Genomic DNA, 24,526 nt, shown 5'->3' with positions numbered 1-24,526 from the left:
TTTATTCTTGCTCTCTCCAGCAAAAAGACCAGATCTGGTATATAATAAGAATTTAATATATATTAGGTGATTGATACCAAATATCACAAAAATATGAATATGAAGCAGTTATGAAATTAACAGATGAAAAAAAGGGACCACTTACCTGGTAATAAAATTTTATCTGTCTCACCAAAATGGATAGATTATGAATTCTAAGTGAGGCATCATTGTTGACTTTTTTATTTACTCTCTGACTCTCCAATTTAGGATTACTAAAACAAGAAATTAAAGAAATTAAGAAAAAAGTTTCAAATGCTTTAAGCTACAATTATATTGACATACATCTATTGGCCTATAGATGACAAAAAATAATCATATAATACATTTTTTTAAAAATCTGTGCATTCAGCTGTATTAACAGAGAATCCAAAAAAGGACAAATTATTACTTTGACATGTATTCTGTGCTTCTAATTAATATTTAATAATTAATAAAATCTAATTAATAATACCTGACATTTCTAAGACCTCCAAAACAAATCTGAAACATTAAGTAAGATGTTACCCTTCATTCTCATTTTCTCTCTACATAACGTAGCACACATAATGTGGGGGAGGGGGAGCACAGGGAAGGTAGTACAACACAGAGAAGACAAGTGGTGATTCTATAGCATCTTACTATGCTGATGGACAGTGGCTGTAATAGGGTATGTGGTGGGGACTTGATAATGGGGGGAGTCTAGTAACCATAATGTTGCTCATGTAATTGTACATTAAAGACACCCCCCCAAAAAAAGGTCACAAGCCAGTTACTTCATTGAACATTCTTCAATTGAATTTGTCTGATTAGTCTGTGTCTGACTCAAGTTCAGGTTATATAACATTGACAAGAAAAACAAATAAGAGATCTTGTGTTCTTAATGCATCCTAAGAGGTGGTACATGATTTTGATTTGTCCCATTTTTGCTGACATTCCCTTTTCACTTGATTAAACTGGTATCTGCCAGTTTTCTCTAAGAGAGTTACTCTTTTTCTTTTGTGTTAAGTATTTTATGGGAACAAACTTTGAAACTTTGTCAATATCTGATCTTTAATTTATTTTTGTCTGTATGCATTCATGGGTACCAATAGTATTCAACTGATCATAATCTATTACCATAATTACTTTGATAACTACCATAGGTTATCTTTTTGTTTTGTAGATTATTTCCTTTGTGGTGTTGAAGTTTTTAGTTTGATGCAATCTCATTTGATGAATTTTGCTTTTGTGGCCATATCCATCACTGGGCTTTTTTTCAAAACCACTTTATAATATTCTTTATGATGGTCTTTTATTAGATGCTTAAATGCCTTCTAATATTTGTTATTAGAGTGAATGTATTATTTTCAAATTGTATCTGTTAATAGGCTATTATTCATATATAAATGCTATCAATTTTTGTGTATCACTCTTATCTTCAGAAATCTTGCTAAACTTTAATAGGTTGTCCTTTGATATTCCTTGAGGTCCCCTGAATATAATTTATAGTCTTCCCATACTGATCATCAATTATCCCAACAATTACTAAGGAGCTTATCATTTCCCACTGATCTCTATGGTACACTAGATGCCCATTATGTAAGTGTGGGTCTACTTTTGGAGTATATTCTGTCCCATTAACCCATATGTTTATTCCTGTGTCATTAAAACCTTTTTAATATTACCATAGCTTTATTATTATCTTAATTATTTTAGTGCAAGCTCCTCTTTTATGTTTTTGTTTTCTAACTTGTCCTGACTGGTCCTATACGTCACCCTTTTCTATGAATTTTAGGACATTTATAAGGTTCTATGAAAAACATAATTGAGATTTAATAGGATTTCATTAGTATTAATTTGATAATGACTGACATTTGCATTAGTAAAATGTAAAAATTTTCCCCACAAAAGTGCTGCACATTTAAATAAAAATTTTTCTAACTTGAGTTTTTGTTTAATGGATGTTTTCTATTTCTTTGTCTACTTTATCATTGCCAGTATATAACAGGAAAACTGTAGTTTTTGTGTATTGCACTTCTGATTAACCACCTTTCAAAATTTAGTTTACTTTGTTCATTGTTCTAGGTTTTCCAGGTAAAAAAATCTTATCATCAGCAAATATCAGTTTATTTCCTCCTTTCCAATCTTACATGTCATTTCTATTTCTCTACTTATTGTATTAACAAATAATAATGGAGATAGGAGCTACCCTATCTTGTTCTTAAATTTAATGGGATATTTCTCCACTAATGTTTCTCCACTAATGCTATAATTTCCTGATGGATACTCTCCTTCAAGTTAAGTTCCCTCCTATTCCTATTCAATTACCTGTATAGGTGCTGGATTTTATCCAGTTTTTCCTACATCTACGCCCACCTGATTCTTCTCCTTTGACATGTTAATGTAGTGAATTAATGTTACATCTTCTAGTACTGAATCATCCTCATAATCCTAACTATTTACTCCATCAGCTCCACCCCACAGTATAACAACTACTCCCTTTTTTTGGTATATAATTCTACCACAGGTTTTCTAATAACTGCCATTATGCCTGTCATGTTATCACAAGACTAAGCTTCTTGAGAGCAGAGCATATCATATTCACATTTTTATCTCTATAAAGTTAGCATATCATCTAACACAAATGTTGCTTGAATAGATAAGAATAAGTGATCTGAGACTAAGCATAGTATTTTTTAAATTGTTGCTTTCTAGTAAGAGTTATGAGATGACATTCTCCAAGCTAGTAACTCACTTGGCAGCCCGGAACAGATACTTCCTACCAATGTGTGTGTCTCCAAAATCAGTTGAAAACAGAGTCCTAAATACAATTTGAGATCTACCAAATAAGGGAGAATAGTAGGAAGACGGCAAGCTAAATCTGACCCATTATAGATTTACGCTTAGTGCAAAGGAAATAATGAATAGCCCAAGGCAAAAGAGAGTATAACTGTAAAAGTGGGTCAATGAGGTAAAAGCATGAATCTGAATTAGTCACTTACAAAGACAAGGAAACTACATCACAAATGTCAGATCATGTGTGACAGCAGACAAAGACAAACAGCAGCATGGTCACGAAGTCATGGTTAAAAACTCAAAAGAGAGCTGAAGGGAAACTTGCTTTATATGATTAACTCTGGTATATTTTAAGTCAGTAAATTAGACAAATGTTTATTGAGTACTTACAGTGGCTATATTAATGTATAAAAGCTTAGTTTATTCCAGCTATCATTGTGGAGAAAAGTACATCTGCATTTGGGAGAAGAGAGTAGGAACAACAACTCCAGTAACAAAAATATTAGACAGTTATGCAAATTTCATCTGCAATCCTAGGCATTCAGTAAATCTATTCCTCTCTAGTCTTCTTCCATCTTTTTATTTCTATTTTCCTTGCTCTATATTTGAATCCCCTTACATACTGAATCACATCCACAACTGTCTCTCCTATTCATATGTTGGTAACATTTAAACCTAAAAAATACTTTAGAGATTATCTAGTTTCACTATAAATCAGAAAATCAAAGTCCAAAGTAGTAACTTGTATAGGCTTTTACCACTTTTTTCCATTCTCTTTCTCAGCTTTTCCCTTATAGGATTATTCAGGAAAACAAAGAAAGGACAGAAAAAAGTTTCAGCAGTGTTTTATCTATAAAATTCATGTGCACAACAAATCATTGTTTTTACTATATTTTTGGAGCATATCTGTAATTCTGTCTTCACAATAAGTAATCAAACTAATGAAAATTAGTTTCCTTCTCCCTACCCCTTGTTTATTACAGTAGTTTTTGATTATAAATCTAGGCATTTAATTCTGAAAACAAATACTTAAGAAATATTTCAGTATTACTACTGAATATGTGTATAAACTATAAAAACTGTACAAATTTACATGCAAGTCATTATTAAATGACAATAAACAATTTGGATTTTTACTTTGGGATGGATGTATAATATTCTAATAAGTATGTGTGATTTCATTCCCACTTTAAAAAATGCCCACCTTAACAAGTAATGTACATATTATCTTTCTCCCTGACAGGTTATTACCAAGTTTCCCATTTTCTTTAGATTTAAAAAAAATAAATTTCCAAAGTTTTTTGTTAAATTTATGTCTAACACTCCTCCTTATGATATTTCAAAACTTACTCAGTTGCCAGAAAGGCCTATAGTCTCTTTCTTTGAATGAAGTTTTTGTAAGAATTGGTGAGTCTTAAGAATTTAGAACTGTGGTTTGCTTGATCTTTTAAGATTTTTTTGTAAAAAAAACACTTGTAAATTTTACGTTGTTTTTTCATTTTCATTCTTTGAGAAAGACTGCTTGAAACAATTAAGACAATTCTGAATATTAAAAAAGGAACTGTTTAGTTTTTAATTATTAAGATAGCAGATGAAATTATTTTAGTAATCTAGGAAAAAGTGAAAAATGCAGTTTAGAGAAGCTAGAGAAACTATTTTGAAAAATTCACAGAAAAGTATTTTAACAACTAAAAGTAACCTCATATTCAACAGGGATCTTAAAGATAGGGGAATGAAAGTTTTCTACATCCTTTTATAAAACAGGTGCTTTGTGTTTACAAGTCTCTGCTATGATTACATGGGATTTAAGGGGATTTTTATAAACTGGTTGATTCATTAGGAAATCCAATATAATAGTGCAGTTCTTTGGTAGAACAGGCAGATACCTAGGTTCTCAAATCCTCAGTTTCAGTTCCTAATCTACATTATACCTATTTAGAGTGTGCAAACAGAAATATAAAATTCCTACTTTAGAATCATAGGATATCACATCACAGTTTATCTATAAACTTTCTGGACTTGGAGACAAGGATAACTATTAAGCACTCTGGGCATGAGCAATAAACTTTCAATTATAAGGGTTGGATTTCCCATTTGACTCCTGTCTACTTTGAGTTATGGTCATACTGACATATGTTAGGAATATGGAAAACAGGCCCTTTCACTACAAGAATGTGATCTCTTTATGGGAGAAGGATCACCCTTTGGTGAAAATGCCCAAAAAGTACTATCTCCACTTACATGAAAAATAGTTGAATATTCAAAAATAGATATACTGAAAATTATGCAGATCAAGAAAAAAAGTAACTTCAGAAAAATAGTATTTTTTAAAAAAAGAAAAATGTGATAATGGTACACTATCTGGCACTGCAGAGAACATTATAGCTATACTATATAACTATACAGTGTAGTATACAGTGATTACTGATTTAACCAAACTTATAATAACTACATTAGAAGGACAGGGGAAGAAGATAGGGCATAAAAAAGCTAACATCCCATTTACCATTATCCAGAAAGAAAACAGATAATGTCTAGAAGAGATAAATCAACATATACTAGGGTAGACATATTATCACTATATGTGGGCTAAATGATAGAAGAAATTGTTAAAAAATTCAAAGGTTTTACTTTACAGAATTGACATGTGAGTAACTTAGGGCAGGGGACTGCTGCTTTTCATTACAAACCTTTTGGTATTAACTAATCCTTTTAACCATGTAAACATTTTTTAAAGAGAGAAAAAATACCCACAAAAAATGTTTCATGAAGCCTGTCCATTTTTTTTCCTTCTAGGGAAAAATTTAAGCAATTGTATCTGACTATTATTTAACTGAAACACATTTAATGAGGCTATATATTTGTAGGATTCAATAAGACAAGTGTGAGAGACCATGCATAAACAAAACAGTATAAAACCTTCTCTTGTAGAAAGTATGCACTCTGTGTAAAAACAGAAAAAAACTCTATTCCTGCATGTACTTTAAGGTTTGTTTCTTTATATAATAGAAGTCACAGTATAGTAATTTAAACAAACTGGGTATAGTATGAGTCTAAAATTCTCTAAAAGGAAATTGTAGTCTATCAAGTATTCTCAATATTCTCTTTCCTTCACATTTAATAATTAAAATGCTAACCAAAGATTAATTCAGAATAGACAGAATCATAGTTAATGAAGTTTTGATTAAACTCTTAGAAGGCATACTTTTTAAAAATTTTATCTTTGGAAAGACCTGTTTTTCTAAAATTAAAGAAAACCTATGGAATTATACACGTGATATGTAAACAAGTACCTTTCTAATCATATACAGCTATTTCCAAGCCAACATAATCTCAGATTGACCATTTCCTTTCACACGATGAAAAGAGAAAAATGCTTTAGAGGCAAATAGCCTAGAGCAATACAGCTCAAATCTGTCCTGCTGGAAGTTAAATATAACATGACAATAAAAGAGGGTCTCCAGAAATTTCACATTTATAAATGATCTACTTATGACCAGATGCATTAATTACAATAAACAGTAGTGTTATCTACCACTGTATATAGCTAATTTTTAAATTAGGGTAAAAAATAAAGGAAAAGTTAGCAGTTCTGCAACACTAATATTCTAAATTTGGTCCTTGTATAACCAAGGATTATGTCTATATTTATTAATAGATCAGTATCTACAAAAAAAAAGAAAACTGATAGCTTTAATGGCTTCATGTTCTGCCCAGACTACAAACCTGTTATGTACCTTCTTGGGCCATCTGTTTAGTGCTGGTGCTTAACAACATGTACTCGTTTTTGATCATGCCACTCTAACTTAAAAGTAGGGATATACAGGGTTTTATTTTTAATTTGGGGTATATTTTATAATATTTCCATGTCATGATGAAACAGTTCAAATAACTAACTTGCATATCTAACTTCAAATGTGCATATACCAGGTTGAGTGCTTTATAAAAAATAATTATCACCATTTAAGGTTATCCAAGTAATAAGGCATCTCAGTCTTGAGTATAATCAGGGAAATAAGTGGTTTAAAAAAAAAGTATTAAATCAAGAGGCTCTGATTTAAAAATTGCAAATGGACACAAACAAAATAAAAATCCAACCTAATACGTACACTTAACTTTGGTTTTATCTGAACTGGATAAAATGACTGAAGATCTACTTAGAATGAGCCAGTCTTCAATATTTGACTCCTTCAAATATTAGACTAGCAGTTTTCTAACTTTTTGGTGTGAGCACCCTTTTTTATTCTTAAATTACTGCAGACTCTAAAAAGCTTTTATGTGAGTTGTATCTACCTATATTTACTATATTATAAATTAAAATTAAGGATTAAAAAATAATTTATTAATCCACTAAGAACAAACTCATATGTTAACCTAAAGACCATTTTTATGTTAAATATTTTTTCCTAAAACAAAAAAATTTAATGGGGAGTGGCATTCTTTTACAACTTTGTACATCTCCTTAATGTTTGTCTTAATAAAGGACACCTGAATTCTTAAAGCTGCCTCTACAATGTGCTATGATACATTATTTTGTTCAAAGTCTGTTGATCTCACTTCGAGAACTGTATTAAGGAAATCAATTCCTGTTTTGGTATGGAGACCTGAGGACTTAATATTACGCAATCAGTGACTTCATAAAGTAACACAATCTTCATTTATATGGTGGTCAACCATATGGCCAGTAACTTAAATGATTATGTTTGCAGCACCGATGGGTATCACTTATCTGTGATGGGACCTTTACCCAGTGTCCTTAAACCTTAAAATAGGATCACACAGATTTGTTTTAATTTAATGAGTATTCTGGGGTAGTATCTGCTCCAGATCTAGTCAGTCTTAGAGACTCAATAAATCTCAAACTGAGCTGATGCGTAGTCACGTGCTTTCCTTGATCAATGTCAGACATAACTAGTAGGGCTTTCACTCCCATACTATCAATTCAATAGAGTAAAAACTCTTAATTTGAAGTATATAAATCTTCCTAGAGTAATTTAAATAGCTCACTTCATTAATTATCACTAACAGCTATCATTGTTATTTCTGAGAAGAAATAAGGCCCTTCAAGATGAGGAAAAACCTTAACAAGTATTTTTCCAAAATACAATACCTTTTAATTAATGAACTGAAATGTACAGAGAAACTTACCTCAAGTAGGAAGTTCCAAAATTCAGTAAGAAAACCCTTTTTCATCATCAGTCTCTCTAATATTAAAGCAAAAAGTCTCCATATAGGATAACTCTAAGAATGTGAATTCTATTAAGAGCAGAATAATATCACCATGATATTGGTTTAATTTGCCCTTTTCAGTGTATCATAAAAGTACTTCAAAGGAAGGCAGTATAACACAAAGAAGACAAGTAGTGATTCTATAGCATCTTACTACACTGATGGACAGTGACTGCAATGGGGTATGTGGGGGGGACTTGATAATGGGGGTAGTCTAGTAACCATAATGTTGCTCATGTAATTGTACATTAATGATACCAAAATAATTTTTTTAAAGTACTTCAAAGGATTACAAGCTAACTTCATTATAAGACCACCAATTAAAGACAAAATAATAGATGCCTATTAAAAAAGCACTACAAAGTACAAAAATAAAAGAAGAAATATAATAAAAAGTAAAATAGAAAAGAAAAAAACAGCCACACATATGAACAAGTGTAGTATTAAAAAAGATGTGATGAACTGAAAACCAAGTTACAGGAAAGGCCCACAGACACAAAGGGAGGTAAATAATTATTAAGAGACAAGTTAAGGAAATTTGCAGCATGGTCTACAATGGCCCAAGAGAAATAAACTGTTTTAGGACCCTCCAACTGAAAAATTATGTACTAATATAAATAAACAGCTAGTTTTAACAGTGTTATAATTAAAAATGTAGTAGTGGGGAAAGAAGACTGGTAATTGTGACTTTTATATTAGCATTATTCTGTATTAAAAAATCTAATATTGTGGAATATCTCAGTTTTTCAGGAAACTTTTTAAATATTTCAATTCCTTTTATGATTTCTATAGCCTGTATTATCCTTTTTCGAGCTGGAGTAAGGTTACGACACTTTAAAAAAAAAATCATCAAGAATCTGTGCAGATCTGCTCATAGAAACCTCTAAGCATCCATGGACCTAGTGAGAAAGTGGTTCAAAAAACTAGTTTTAGTCTATTAAAAAAAAATTTCAACTGTAAATTACCCATGTGAAAGAATTTTATTACTACTTCTTGAAGAAGAATTTAAATTACTAAAATGAAAACACAAAAATTAAAATTCCTAAAATACTCCCAGATCCCCAAGAATATCTCTGGACCCAGTTTAAGGAACACTAGTTGTGATGGCTAATTTTATGTGTCAGTTTGGCTGGACCACAGCACCTAGATACTGAATAATTTCTGGAGGTTCTGTGAAGGTATTTTGGGGATAAGATTTACATTTAAGTCAATGGACTTTTTAAAGCAGACTACCCTCTATAATGTGAGTGGGCCTCATCCAATCATTTGAAGACCTTAGTGGAACAAACACTGACCTCTTTCTAGCAAATTGCCTTGGAATTCAATGCAATTCTTCACTGAGTCTCAATCCTGCCAGCTTACCCCCATCAAATTTTGGGCTAGCCAAACTTCCATAATCTCATGAGCCAGTTCCTTAAAATACATCTATTTCTCTCTACACACACACACACACACATCTTGTTTGTTCTGCTTCTTTGGAGAGAACCTGAACTAATACACATCTCTACAGAAAAAAATTCCAAACTTCTTAACATGATATTTAAGGACAATCTCCCAATCCCCACCTCTTCAAACTAATTTCCCATGAGCAAGAAAAATAAATCTCTGCTTTGGTCATACCAAATAACCTAGAGTTCTTTAATTACACCATTGTTATCTACATCTTCAAACATCCCCAATCTGGGCAAGGAAACAGTCTTTCAGGCCATGGAGGTCCAAAGATCTCCCAACACAAGGAGGACAACACCAAGACATATAATAATTAAAATGGCAAAGATCAAGGATAAGGACAGAGTAATAAAAGCATCCAGAGTGAGAAAAAAGACCACCTATAAAGGAAAACCCATCAGGCTATCATCAGATTTCTCAGCAGAAACCTTAAAGGCCAGATGGGAGTGGCATGATATATTCAGTGCAATTAAACATAAGGGCCTAGAACTAAGAATACTCTACAGCAAGATTATCATTTAAATTTGAAAGAGGGATTAAACAATTCCCAGATAAGCAAAAGTTGAGGAAATTTACCTCCCACAAGCCATCTCTACCGTGTATTTTAAAGGACTGTTCTAGATGGAAGTGTGCCTAAGACGAAATATCTGTCACCAGAAAAAATAAAACCACAGCAAAGGAAGTATAGACCAATTAAATAGTAACCAAATGAAAAATTAGATCAGCCACCCACAACGTCAGTCAAGGGATACATAAAGAGTACAGAATATGACACCTAACATATAAAGAGTGGAGGAGGAAGAAAAAGAAGGGAGAGGAAAAAGAACCACCAGACTGTATTTATAATAGCATAATAAGTGAGTTAAGGTAGACTGCTACCTTAACTTAAGATAGTAAAGAAGTTACCCTTAAAGCTTTGGTAACCATGAATCCAAAGCCTGCAATGGCAGTAAGTACTATCTACAGATAATCACCCTAAATGTAAATGGACTGAATGCACCAATTAAAAGACACAGAGTTACAGAATGGATAAAAAAGCAAGACCCATCTATATGCTGCCTACAAGAGACTCACTTCAAACCCAAAAAACTTACACAGGCTAAAAGTGAAGGGATGGAAAAAGATATTTCATGCAACAAATAGGGAGGAAAAAAGCACATGTTGCAGTACTTGTATCAGATTAAATAGACTTCAAAACAAAGAAATTAACAAGAGACAAAGAATGGCATTACATAATGATAAAGGGCTCAGTGCAACAAGAGGATATAACCATTAAAAATATATATGCACCCAACACAGGAGCACTGACATATGTGAAAACAAATACTAAGAAAATTAAATGGGGAAATAGAATGCAATGCATTCATTTTAGGAGACATCAACACTCCATTCACTCCAAAAGACAGATCAACCAGACAGAAAATAAGTAAGGACACAGAGGCACTGAACAACACACTAGAACAGATGGACCTAATAGACATCTATAGAACTCTACACACAAAAGCAACAGGATACACATTCTTCTCAAGTGCACATAGAACATTCTCCAGAATAGGCCACATACTAGGCCAGAAAAAGAGCCTCAGTAAATTCCAAAAGATTGAAATCCTACCAACCAACTTTTCAGACCACAAAGGTATAAAACTAGAAATAAATTGTACCAAGAAAGCAAAAAGGCTCACAAACACACGGAGGCTTAACAACATGCTCCTAAATAATCAATGGATCAATGACCAAATTAAAACATAGATCAAGCAATATTTGGAGACAAATGAAAACAGCCCAAGGCCCCAACTTCTGTGGGAGGTGGTGAAGACACTTCTAAGAGGAAAGCATACAGCAATCCAAGCTATTTAAAGAAAGAAGAACTATCCCAAGTAACAGTCAAAATTCACAATTATTGAAACCGTAAAAAGAACAACAAATAAGGCCCAAAGTTAGCAGAAAAAGGGAAAGTATATAGATCAGAAAGAAATCAATAAAATTGAAAAGAATAAAACAATAGAAAAAATTAATGAAACCAAGAGCTGGTTCTTTGAGAAAATAAACAAAATAGATAAACCTCTAGCCAGACTTATCAAGAAAAAAAGAGTCTATACACATAAGCAGAATCAGACATGAGAAAGGAAAAATCATTACAGACACCACAGAAATACAAAGAATTATTAGAGAATACAATGAAAAATTATATGCTAACAAACTGGATAACCTACGAGAAACGGACAACTTTCTAGAAAAATACAACCTACCAAGGCAAACCCAGAAAGAAACAGAAAATCTGAACAGACCAATTACCAGCAATGAAATTGAAACAGTAATCAAAAAACTACCCAAGAACAAAATTCCCAGACCAGATAGATTCACTGCTGAATTTTATCAGACATTTAGAGAAGACATAAAACCCACTCTCCTTAAAGTTTTCCAAAAAATAAATGAGGAGCATATACTTCCAAACTCATGCTATAAAGCCAGCATCACTCTAATACCAAAACCAGGCAAAGATACCACAAAAAAAGAAAACCACAGATCATAACCCTGATGAACATAGATGCAAAACTACTCAACAAAATATTAGCAAATGAAATTCAAAAATACATCAAGAGGATCATACACCATGATCAACTGGGGTTCATCCCAGGGATGCAAGGATGCTACAACATTCGAAAATCAATCAACATAATCCACTGAATCAATAAAAAGGAGGACAAAAATCACACGATTATTTCCATAGATGCTGAAAAAGCATTTGACAAAATTCAACACCCATTCATGATAAAAACTCTCAACAAAATGGGTAAAGACTGCAGGTACCTCAACATAATAAAGACCATATGTGACAAACCCACAGCCAACATCATACTTAACAGCAAGAAGCTGAAAGCCTTTCCTTTAAGATCAGGAACAAGACAAGGATGCTGACTCTCCTGGCTTTTATTCAACATAGTACTGGAGGTCCTAGCCATGCAACAAGACAACACAAAGAAATAAAAGCCATCCAGATTGGTAAGGAAGAAGTCAAACTGTCCCTGTTTGCAGGTGACATGATATCATACATAAAAAACCTTAAATAATCTACTCCAAAACTACTTGATCTAATATCTGAATTCAGAAAAGTCACATGATACAAAATTAATACACAGAAATCTGTTGCATTCCTATACACTACCAATGAACTAGCAGAAAGAGAAATCAGGAAAACAATTCCACTCACAACTGCATCAAAAAGAATAAAATACCTAGGAATAAACCTAACCAAGGAAGTGAAAGACCTATACTCTGAAAACTACAAGAAATTCATGAGAGAAATTAAAGAAGATACCAATAAATGGAAATTCATCCCATCCTCTTGGGTAGGAATAATTCATATTGTGAAAATGGCCATCCTGCCTAACACAATCAACAGATTTAATGCAATCCCTATCAAAATACTAACAGCATTTTTCAACAAACTACAACAAATACTTCAAAAATTCATATGGAACTACAAAAGACCCAGGAGAGACAAGACAATCCTGAGAAGGAAGAATAAAGCAGGGGTGATCATGCTCCACAACTTCAAGCTCTACTACAAAGCCACAGTAATCAAGACAATTTGGTACTGGCACAAGAACAGACCCATAGACCAATGGAACAGACTAGAGAGTCCAGATATTAACCCAAGCATATATGGTCAGTTAACATACAATAAAGGAGCCATGGATTCACAATGGGGAAATGACATCATCTTCAACAACTTGTGCTGGCAAAACTGGACAGCTACATGTAAGAGAATGAAACTGGACTAGTGTCTAACTCCATACACAAAAGTAAACTCAAAATGGATCAAAGACCTGAATGTAAGTCATGAAACCATAAAACTCTTAGAAGAAAACATAGGCAAAACTCTCTTGAATATAAACATGAGCAACTTTTTCATGAACATATCTCCCTGGGAAAGGGAAACAAAAGTAAAAATCAACAAGTAGGACTATATCAAACTAAAAAGCTTTGAACAGCAAAGGACACCATCAGTAGAACAAAAAAAAGGCTTCCTACAGTACAGGAGAATATATTGACAAATGACATATCCAATAAGGGGGTTGACACCCAAAATATAAAAAGAGCTCACATACCTCAACAACCAAAAAGCAAATAACCAATTAAAAAATGGGCACAGGATCTGAACAGATACTTCTCCAAAGAAAAAATTCACATGGCCAACAGGCACATGAAAGGATTCTCCAAATTGCTAATCATCAGGGAAATGCAAATTAAAACCACAAAGAGATACCACCTCACACCAGTTAGGATAGCCAATACGCAAAAGACAAACAACAACAAATGCTGGCAAGGATGTGGATAAAGGGAATCCCTCCTACACTGCTGGTGGGAATGTAAATTAGTTCAACCATTGTGGAAAGCGGTATGGAGGTTCCTCAAAAACCTAACAGCAGAAATACCATTTGATCCAAGAATTCCACTCCCAGGAATTTACCCTAAGAATACAAGACCCCAAATTCAAAAAGACATATGCACCCCTATGTTTATTGCAGCACTATTTACCATAGCCAAGAAATGGAAGCAACCTAAGGGTCCATCAATAGATAAATGGATAAAGATGTGGTACATATACGCAATTGAATATTATTCAGCCATAAGAAGAAAACAAATCCTACCATTTGCAACAACATGGATGGAGCTAGAAGGTATTATGCTCAGTGAAATAAGCCAGGCAGGGAAAGACAAGTATCAAATGATTTCCCTCATCTGTGGAGTACAACAACAAAGCAGAAACCAAAGGAAAAAAAGGCAGCAGACTCAACAGAACCCAAGAATGGACTAATGGTTACCAAAGGGAAAGGGACTAGGGAGGGTGGCTGGGAAGGTACGGATAAGGGGATTAAGGTGCATTATGATTTGCACTCATAATGTAGGGGGGCCACAGGGAATGCAGTATAGTACAGAGAAGACAAGTAGTGACTCTATAGCATCTTACTAAGCTGATGGACAGTGATTCTAATGGGGTATGTGGTCAGGAGCTGATAATGGGGAAAATCTAGTATCTACAGTTTTGCACATGTGATTGTATATCAATGATATCTTAATAAAAAAAGAATAAAATAAGGAATAAAAAGAACATAGGAGTATCTTGTTTCACTGTGATAGGCTTTATTGTAGATACTGTGTATTTTACAAGTTGAAGATTTGTGGTCATCCTGTGTCAAGTCTATCAGCACCATATTTCCAAAAGCATTTGTTATTTATGCTATGGTGACCTATGTCAGTGATCTTTAAGTCTACTACTATAATTGTTTTGGGGTATCAAAAACACACCCATATAAGACAGCAAACTTAATCCATGAATGGTGGGCATGTTCTGATTGCTATAATAACCAGCCATTCCCATCTCTCTTCGTGTTCTCAGGCCTCCCCATTCCCCGAGACACAACAATATTGAAATTAGGCCAGTTAATAACCCTATGATGGGCTCTAAAGTGTTCAAGTTAAAGGAAGAGTTGTACATCTCTCACTTTAAATCAAAGGCTAGAAATGGTTAAGCTTAGCGAGAAAGACATGTCAACAACTGAGGCAGGCTGAAAGCTAGGCCTCTTGCGCCAGTTAGCCAGGTTGTGAATGCAAAGGAAGAGTTCTTGAAGGATATTAAAAGCGCTACTCTGGGTAACCCATGGATGAAAGAAAAGAAAGTAGAGCGGTCTTACTGCTGATCTGGAGAAAGGTTTAGTGGTCTGGATAGAAGACCAAACCAGCTACCACATACCTTAAAGCCAAAGCCTCATCCAGAGCAAGGCCCTAACTATCTTCAATTCTATAAAGGCTGAGAGAGGTAAGGAAGGGGCAGAAGGAAAGTTTGAAGGTAGAAGAGGTTGGTTCTTATGATTTTAGGAAGGAAGCTGTCTCCAAAACACATCTAAGTGCAGGTGAAGCAGCAAGTGCTGATGCAGAAGCTGCAACAAGTTATCCAGAAGATCTGACTAAGGCAACTCTTGAAGGTGGCTGCACTGAACAGTGGATTTTCAATGTAAACAAAACAGCCTTGTATCAGAAGAACTTGCCACCTTGGACTTCCATACCTAGAAAGGAGAAGTCAAAGCCTGCCTTCAAAGCCTCAAAGGACAGGCTGGCTCTCTTGTTAGCGGGTAATGCAGCTGGTGACTTGAAGTTGAAGCCAGTGTTCATTGACCATTCTGAAAACCCTAGGGCCCTTAAGAATTATGCTATGTCTACTCTACCTGTTCTCCATATATGGAACAACAAAGCCTGGATGACAGCATATCTGTTTACAATATGGTTTACTGCATATGTCAGGCCCATTGTTGAGACTGACTGCTCAGAAAAAAGATTCCTTTCAAAACACTACTGCTCATTGGCAACACACTTGCTCACCCAACAGCTCTGGGGGAGAGGTGCAGCAAGAGTAATGTGTTTGCATGTCTGCTTACACAACAGCCATTCTGCAGCCCATGGATCAAGGAGTAATTCTGACTTGCAAGTCTTATTATTTAAGAAATACATTTCATAAGGTTATAGCTGCCATAGATTCCTTTGATGGATCTGGCCAAAGTAAGCTGAAAACCTGGAAAGCAGTCACTATTCTAGATGCCATTAAGAACATTTGTGATTCGTGGAGAGAGCTCAAAATTGTCAATATTAACAGACTTTGGAAGAAGCTAATTCCAGCCTTCATGGATGACTTTGAGGGGTTCAAGACTCTGAGGAGGAAGTAACTGCAGATGTCACAAAAACAGAAAGAGAACTAGAATTACAAGTGGAGCCAGGAAATGTGACTGAATGGCTGCAATCTCATGGTAAAACTTGAATGGATGAGGATTTCCTTCTTATGGATGAGCAAAGAAAGTGGTTTCTTGAGATTCTATGTATTCCTGCTGAAGATGCTGTGAAGATTGTTGAAATGACAACAAATGGTTTAGACTACTACATAAACTGAGTTGATAAAGCAGCAGCGGAGTTTGAGAGGACTGACTCCAGCTTTGAAAGATGTCCATGGTGGGTGAAATGCTATCAAACAGCGTAACATGCTCCAGAGAAACCAGTCACGAAAGGAAGAGTCTGTCAATGTGGCGAACTTCACTGTTGTCTTATTTTAAGAAATTGCCACATAATAGAAATAAAACAAGGATATCAAGAGCCAACATTTATTAGACTCTTGCTATATGCTAAGCATTGTACTCATATTACTCTATTTGATTCTCATAACTCTGTGATTCTCTTTTTACCCTGTTAATAAGTTAGGAAAATGAGAAGTAACTTGTTACAGACCACACAGCTATAAAGAGGTGACACCAACAGAGATCATACAAAACAAAGCTGTGAATGATTATGACTTATTTGAGGAAACATAAATAGGTAGGTATGGTATAGTCCATAATAATAATAATGACATCTTCCAGCACTGGGGACACAGTGGTCAACACAACAGAAAACAGATACTATACCTGTCTTAGAAGAGATTTTGTCTACTTCAGGAAGGAAATACCATCCTCCATCTTACAGATGTAGGAACTGAGATTTGGAGATATTGTTTAAGGTCACACAGTACAAGTGCCACAGTGAAAACTGAACCCAAGTCTGACTCAAAGCCCAATGTCATTTCACCACATAGCCTCTCTCTTACTGATTCATTCAACAGAAGTGTATCAAGACCTTACCAGTGTACGTCACATACTATTCTAGGAATACAGAGATGAAAGATAAAGTGGGTTCAAGAAATTTATAGGTTAGTCAGAAGAATCAAGCATATGAAGAAGTGCAACCTAGTAAGATAAATGCTATCACCAAAGTATTCACAGATCCTATAGAAGCACAAGGAGTTCTAAGCCTAGGATGAGACAGGAATGGCAGAAAAGCATTGATAAAGTAGGAATTGGTTAAAGAAGGCAAGTGTTCTAGGGAAAGGAACAGTATGTAGAAAAGCACAGAGATGTAAGAATACAGCTGGTCTTTGAGAACTATACATTTGCTCAATTTTAGGCCATACACTGAGGAGTGGTACTACACAAAGATAAAACTATGGATTTGGGCAGCAGCCAGATTTCAGGAGTCTAGATGCTTAAATGTGTTTTATTCTGAAGGCAGAAAAAAGCTATCGAACCGTTTTAAAGACAGGAGTGACATGATAAAATCAATGTTTTAGAAAGTTTCATACAATCACAGATGAGAAGACAGCTTTAAAAGCAGCAAACCCAAAGGTAAGAAAACCAATCAGGGTATACTACATTAGTCCAAAGTCACAGAGTCAGGGACACATCTGAGAAATATATGGGAAATAATCACAAAAAATGGTAATAAGATAACAACATCATGAGTGTGTATTTAAAGAAGCAGCAAACAAAAACAGAACTAAACAAAAACTATCAGGCCCAATGAGAAAACCTGAGAGTGACCATTCAGAGTCAATGTCATACTTGGTAAGATAACCTAGATATCGGTTCTTGCAATCATAAAGTTAATATAATCTACTTTGAAAGCTTAAGCACTGACAGAACTAAGGAACATTTCCCAACTTCCTCTATTAGATAAATGGCTTCTTTAGGTATTCTTTATGAAGCTCCTTCTCAGGAAATACTTAAGCAAAAGTTGGATAACCATGTTAAGGGCTTAATTAAAAATTATTTTCATAGAAGATGACTCCTAAGGTCCCTTCAAACTCAAGATTCTAAAAGAAAAAAAGCCGTAACTAGTATCACAATTACCAAGTATTTCAAGTATAGATCTCTATAGCTATCTAATGGGGCTGAACCAGAGAGAGTAATTCCAAATACTGATCTGATGATATTAGCAATTTTAATAAGTACTTAAAACCCTAACATCCATATTTTCAATGCTTAGGTAATATGAATAGCATCCTTTTTAAACTAGGATTATAAAATTAACTACAATGTCACAAGTTCCTTAAAAAATTCACAGCAAGTAGTATTCAAAATTGATTACAGAACTGCATGACATCTCAAACAAGATGATATTTCTACTTCACTCTCCCCAAGCCCTATGTCTGATAACTAGCACTGAAGAAAAAAAGATTTGCTGGCCCATCTTTCCAGATCTCTAAATAGCTTCCCTTTCCCATTAGTTAAAGAGGACTAATGCCATGTCTTACAGAGATTCTTTGAGTCAAGGAGCTACTCAATGAAATCCAGGTCCCATCTCATGAACAGACTCTAAAATTATAAGGCAGAGACAGTAAACTGGCATGAAGAAGTCAACTCTTTACTTTCAAATTCTGTGTCCAAAAGGCAAAACCAGAGTCACTAAGTTAACGAATACTCTGACTCTTAACAATCCAAATGAAAAAAAATCCTATTGTAAGGCTCCTCTAATAAAACTTTATGTTACATTTGAAAGCAGGAATACAAGACTGGCAGAGCAAAAACGTAACTATAAGTATATAAACAGATTTCCACTTCTGGCCAAGATAGACTAACAGGAGCCAGATTTACCCCCCTGTCTAAAACAACTAGAAAATAAAAGACAAAATACATGAAGCATTTTCATCACTAATTATCAGGGAAATGCAAATTAAAACAATAAGATATTACCTCACACCAGTCAGGATGGCCAGCATCCAGAAGACAAGGAAAAACAAATGCTGGTAAAAATACAAAGAATGGGGAACCTTCCTACACTGCTGGTGGAACTATAAATTAGTTCAACCACTGTGGAAAGCAATATGGAGGTGCCTCAAAAAACTAACAGCAGAAATACCATTTGACCCAGGAATTCCATGCCTAGGAATTTACCTGAAGAAAACAAGATCCAAGATTCAAAAACACATATGCACCCCTATGTTTATCGCAGCACTATTTACAATAGCCAAGATGTGGAAGCAAACTAAGTGTCCATCGGTAGACGAATGGATAAAGAAGATACGTAACATATACATAATGGAATATTATTCAGCCATAAGAAGAAAACAAATCCTACCATTTGCAACAACATGGATGGAGCTAGAGGGTATTATGCTCAGTGAAATAAGCCAGGCGTATAAAGACAAGTACCAAATGATTTCCCTCATTTGTGGAGTATAACAATGAAACAAAACTGAAGGAACAAAACAACAGGAGACTCACAGACTCCAAGAAGAGACTAGCGGTTACCAAAGGGAAGGGGGTGGGGAGGGAGGGAGAAGGGGATTAAAAGCACTATGATTAACACACATAATGTAGGGGGGCCCAGGGAAGGCAGTATAGCACAGAGAAGACAAGTGGTGACTCTCTAGCATCTTACTATGCTGATGGACAGTGACTGTAATGGGTTATGTGGTGGTGACTTGAAAATGGGGGAAATCTAGTAACTACAATGTGGCTCATGTGAAACCTTCATAAGATTGTATATCAATGATACCTTAATAAAAAAATATGAAGCATTTTTTAAATGGACATTGGGCAACAAAGGATAGTAGATCTGTAGTAAGACAGAAACACACAAGATGAGTCTTACAATTGCCCCAGTTTATTGCCTTGGAAGAATTTCTAGGCCACAAAACAGGGATAGGAAACCGAGGAAGAGAAGTCTCAGTTAAGAAGATGCTAGAGACTCTAGTCTAGAGACAGCAAGGTGACTGTCATATACAAGGCAGAGTACCTACGAGGAGAGAGCCGCAAAGAAGATCCTGAGACCTGTAGAAGGTATCCAACAAGTCTTCAGCTGAATACTTACCAGTATATAGAGCAGAAAAGAACCACCAAGCAGGATGAGAGGGAATACCACCCAGAGCTCACACAGGTCCAGGTACAGTTCCTGTTCCCATAAGCCAGCGTACTCAGAAAGGTTTTGCCACTATAGTGGGACAAGATGGTACTGCCTAACACAATTTAGAAGCAAGAACTTAAAAGATTAAATTCTTTCCAGGTAACTTAACTTTGTGCAGAATAAAGTTCAATATTTAATGGAATATAAAATACCTAGCACCTAACAAGGTAAAACTCAAAATGTCTGGCATCCAATCAAAACTTACCAGGTATGCAAAAGCAAGAAAAGTCAATCCATAATGAAGAGAAATCAAAGCCAACCCAGAAATGACACAGACAGAATTTGTAGACATGAACACTAATCCAATTGTAACTGTATTATATATGTTCAAGAACTAGAGAAAAGACAGAGCATGAAAGCTATGGAACTGGAAGATACAAAAAAAGACTGAATTTCTAGAGATGAAACTAGAATATCTGAAACGAAAAATATGGTGGATGGGATTAACAGCAGATTAAATATTACTGAGAAAAATATTAATTAATTTAGACACATAACAAGATTATCCAAAATGACACAGAGCAGAAAAGACTGAAAAAAAAAAACTTTGAACAGAACATCAGTAAATATCAAGCAGCCTGATATACAGTTAACTGGACTTCCAAAAGGGAGAAGGGGGTCAACACACACACACACATTTATATATTCTTATATAAATTTATATTAAATATATGTTAATATATTACATATATTCTTTATGTATTTAAAGAAATGGTACAAAATTTTCCAAATTTGATATAAACTACAAATTCATAGACCCAAGAAGCTCAACAATCCAAGCACAAGAAACATGAAGAAAACTCACAAAATACCTAACCAAATGTAGTCTAGAAATTACTTAGACTAAGGCTAACTTTTAGATTAAGTTACTGGGTGCAGTTTCAACTGACCATTCAACAGAATACATTAAATCAAACATTAATTTGAGTAAAGTATTTAACCGAAATCTTAATGACTTCCAAACTAGCAAAATACAGCTTTTAAAACAAGTATAAGTTGCATTACTAGGTAAATAATTCATTAAAATAAATTTGTGTTGATCATATTTTAGCAAAAAAAATTTTTTAAGTTAAAGCATACTTATTTTTTCCTTATTTTTTTCCTTTAATTTATATAGGTCAATGAGAACAGAATTAGGACACTGAAAAAACTTTTAAAGAAACTGGGAGGTGGAACTGAAAACAGAAGCAGATTTGAGGTTTGGAATGGAGCTAGTCCTCTCAAAAAACAACCTGACAACCACTATTTTGGAACACCATTACTTTAAAAATATACATATACATTTTAAAAAAATATATAGAACTGTACTCAAAGTGGAAACAAGCTAAAGTGTCAGTTTTTAGCACCTACGTAACTATTCAGGACTCAAAAAAAACCTAAGTATTTTTTGGAAAAAGAATCATTCAAATAAAAAACATTGAAGTGGAAAATTGTTTTCCTACTTTTGTAAACACACCTGCTTTTTTAGGGTTCAGCAAATTAACAATTTTTTGTCTAAAAATAAAAGACATAGAGGAACAAGATCTGAGTATCTACTGTAATGGCTACCCTTCCTGAAATGCATGACCTAAAACAGAAATCAATTAAATTATTCTACCATTTTGTTGAGAAAATAGTGGAATATTTCAAAGATAAAAAATAGTTACAGTAGGAGAGCTGCCAAAAAAATATTCACTATCCTGGTAAATAATTAATGTCCACATTCCTTTTTTCTAAGAAAAAATATACATACACATTTAGACAATGAATATATTTCTTTGGCTGCCTATACACTTTTGGAGAACATACAGTAGTTAGTATAAGACATCTTTGTAGGACTGACACATACATGAAAAATAAGACAAATCTCGTTGAGCACACAGACTGAAAAGTTGCCACTGAAATAATTATTTATGGATTTGACTTCTACCCACTTTTAAATAAAGAAATTTAAAAAAGAATTTCCAATAAAATACAGAATTTATATTTTGTTAGGGTAGTAGTCTATTAGACTTATTCTCTAGTAAAACAATTAAGTATTCATAATGCATAAAATTTCCACATATATAAAAGATAAGAATCCCCTGAAATTGAAAGCTCTATACTACTCTTGCTATCAGTATTATTCAAAAGAAATAAAGCTAAATACATGTTATTTTGAACACAACTGTAATATTCAGCTTGATAACCCATAGTGATGTATTTAGAATGCATGTATACTACACTACCTAAAATGATAACATGGAGTTTTATTTCACTGGTCCAGCTACCAGTATGATTTTGATATTCAATTACCATCTCAAAAACACATTCCTACTTAATAATGAACCCAATATCATAAGCATAAAAGACCAAGATTTTCCTACTAAATCATTATCTAGTTGTCATCAAGATTTCTGTAACCTGCATTTCAAAATTAGCTCTAAGAGTACCTTAAAATAATCCCACAAATATTAATCTAATAAATCACATGACAAGTCATCTAATCAGACTTCGGTCATTTTACACATTAAAATTACTTGCTGCAGCAACAGTCCTCACCAATCAGAACTGTTTGAAATTCTCTCTTCTAAAATGTGTTATTACTTCACCAGTTTCAAAATTTGAGCCATTTATTTTTAGACACAGAGGTTAATGAGAAACATTTCTTCATCAAATATACATAACTTCACAGTAAAGGTTTTTTTCCCGTTAGGAAACTATTCTCATTCTCTCTCTCATTTTACCAATAATCAAAGTGGTTACAGTGTGGTTTGGATTTCAGCACTGAAGACAATAAATGACAATACTTGGTTTGCAGAATGAAAAACTTAAGCTTCACAATTTTAACAAGTTTAATTACTGGGTTGTGATAAATGGGCTGGGCATGTAAGGCTATTGCTCCTTTCAAGGTCCAATTCTTGAGCCACTTGAATTTTTCTGGCCAAAGAACCAAATCAGGAGCTTAAAACATAAATTCTAAGTTTACAGTATGCAATTTTTCAATAAAACAAGTTTTCTAGAAAAGAAAAAGACACTTACATTTGGAACATAACATGGTTCAAGAATACCCCATCCACCAAAGCCACATATTCATCCAGGTTGGTCCCATTTTCTGCAGCCAGAGGTCCAAACGTTTTAACCTGGAACAGAACGATCATCACGATACGAACGCCCACCTTCATCTCTGCAGCCACAAATAATGCAGCAAAATAATACGATAAATAACACCCCACTTACCCAAGTGACCAAGGGGCTGGTCATAAACTGCTCCACAAGGGGCGTAAAAATCTCGTTCTCCATTTTACAGATAATATATTTTAAAGAGGAACTATCACAAAAAAATACGCCTAGGGAATTGGTCACTAAACGCTTAAGTAAGAGGAAATCAATGAAAGTCCATTTTGGCACGGGAAGAAAATTCCATCGTGAAGAGGAAAAAGGCTCTCCCTCCTCAAAAAACACCCCAGAGGAAAATGAGCCGAAATCCCGAGAAGTGGCTTCGACAGCAGCCACGAGCGTCAGCTAGCGCTGGAAATGTCTGTATCGGGCGAGGACGGGCAGAAAAAAAGGTATCTGGAGGAGGAGGAAGGGAAAGGGGGCTGGAGCAGGAAAACAAAAAGCCCGTCAAGGTAGCCCAGCTCTTGAAGAAGCCAAACCTGCGAAACTGCCCCCAGTGAATTAATCTCAACGGGGGCTAAATGAAATACGTTAGATATCACGCTAAGGATTCGAAGCGGCCCCCATGCTCAAAACGTTCCACCCACCAGTGGGCATGGAACCGCTTCGACCCGCGGAGCCTTCCCTGCCCGCAGCCCCTCACCAAAGACAGGCAAGCTTCGTCCCCTCCCCGAGGGGTGGGGGATTGAACGTGTGTTCCTAACCCCCCAGTTTCCTGAGCCCCGCCAGCCTTTTCAGTGCGTCTCTGAAAAGCCCTGGCACAAAAATCACCGCCGCGCTCCAGCCTCCTCCTTCGCCCTCTCTGGAGTGGCCGGAGTAACACTCTCAGAACCGCAGTGCCGAATGACACCCCGCTCCTTGCCGCCCAACCAGTGCCGCGAGTGCGCGGTCAATGAGAGCGCGCTGCTCCCTCCGCGCCCATATCCCTCCGCCGACTCTCCGCCCCTCCCGCGCCGAAGCCTCTGGATTGTGACGGAAGAAAACCGCTGTATGAGCGCGCTCCCGAGCGAGCGGGTCTCGGGGCCGGCTCCGCCGCCGCCCAGATCTTGGCGGAGGGCGCGGGCTCGCGCTCGCTGCAGCTGCTGCGGTGACCGGCCCCTAGCTAGCGCCCAGGATGGTTGCCAGGGCTTAGGGGGCGGAGATGGGG

At 35.2% G+C, this 24,526-nt stretch overlaps 1 protein-coding gene across 9 annotated transcripts in view; it reads right to left on the bottom strand.

Annotated features, from left to right (window-relative positions):
- Window positions 1–24,266, bottom strand: part of CCDC88A (coiled-coil domain containing 88A) — a 135,490-nt gene extending 111,224 nt beyond the window's left edge. For 5 of the 9 annotated variants that reach the window (XR_008995840.1, XM_057497193.1, XM_057497192.1 and 2 more), the window contains exons 1-3: window positions 23,440–24,265; window positions 23,242–23,342; window positions 146–254 (exon numbers count right to left, since the gene is read on the bottom strand). Coding sequence is in view for 8 of the 9 variants with exons in the window: in XM_057497193.1 (XP_057353176.1) it covers window positions 146–254; window positions 23,242–23,342; window positions 23,440–23,502 (273 nt within the window). In the remaining variant the exon portion in view is untranslated. Of the gene's footprint in view, window positions 1–145; window positions 255–23,241; window positions 23,343–23,439 lie in introns of all 9 variants that reach the window. The other 4 variants (XM_036925985.2, XM_057497191.1, XM_036925986.2 and 1 more) reach the window with 2 other exon arrangements.
- Window positions 24,267–24,526: the final 260 nt, after the last annotated feature.

Source organism: Manis pentadactyla, chromosome 2 (genome assembly GCF_030020395.1).
Source record: "Manis pentadactyla isolate mManPen7 chromosome 2, mManPen7.hap1, whole genome shotgun sequence".
Lineage (NCBI taxonomy): Eukaryota > Metazoa > Chordata > Mammalia > Pholidota > Manidae > Manis > Manis pentadactyla.
Note: the sequence above shows the minus strand (reverse complement) of the source record. Positions and strands in the feature narration are given on the sequence as shown.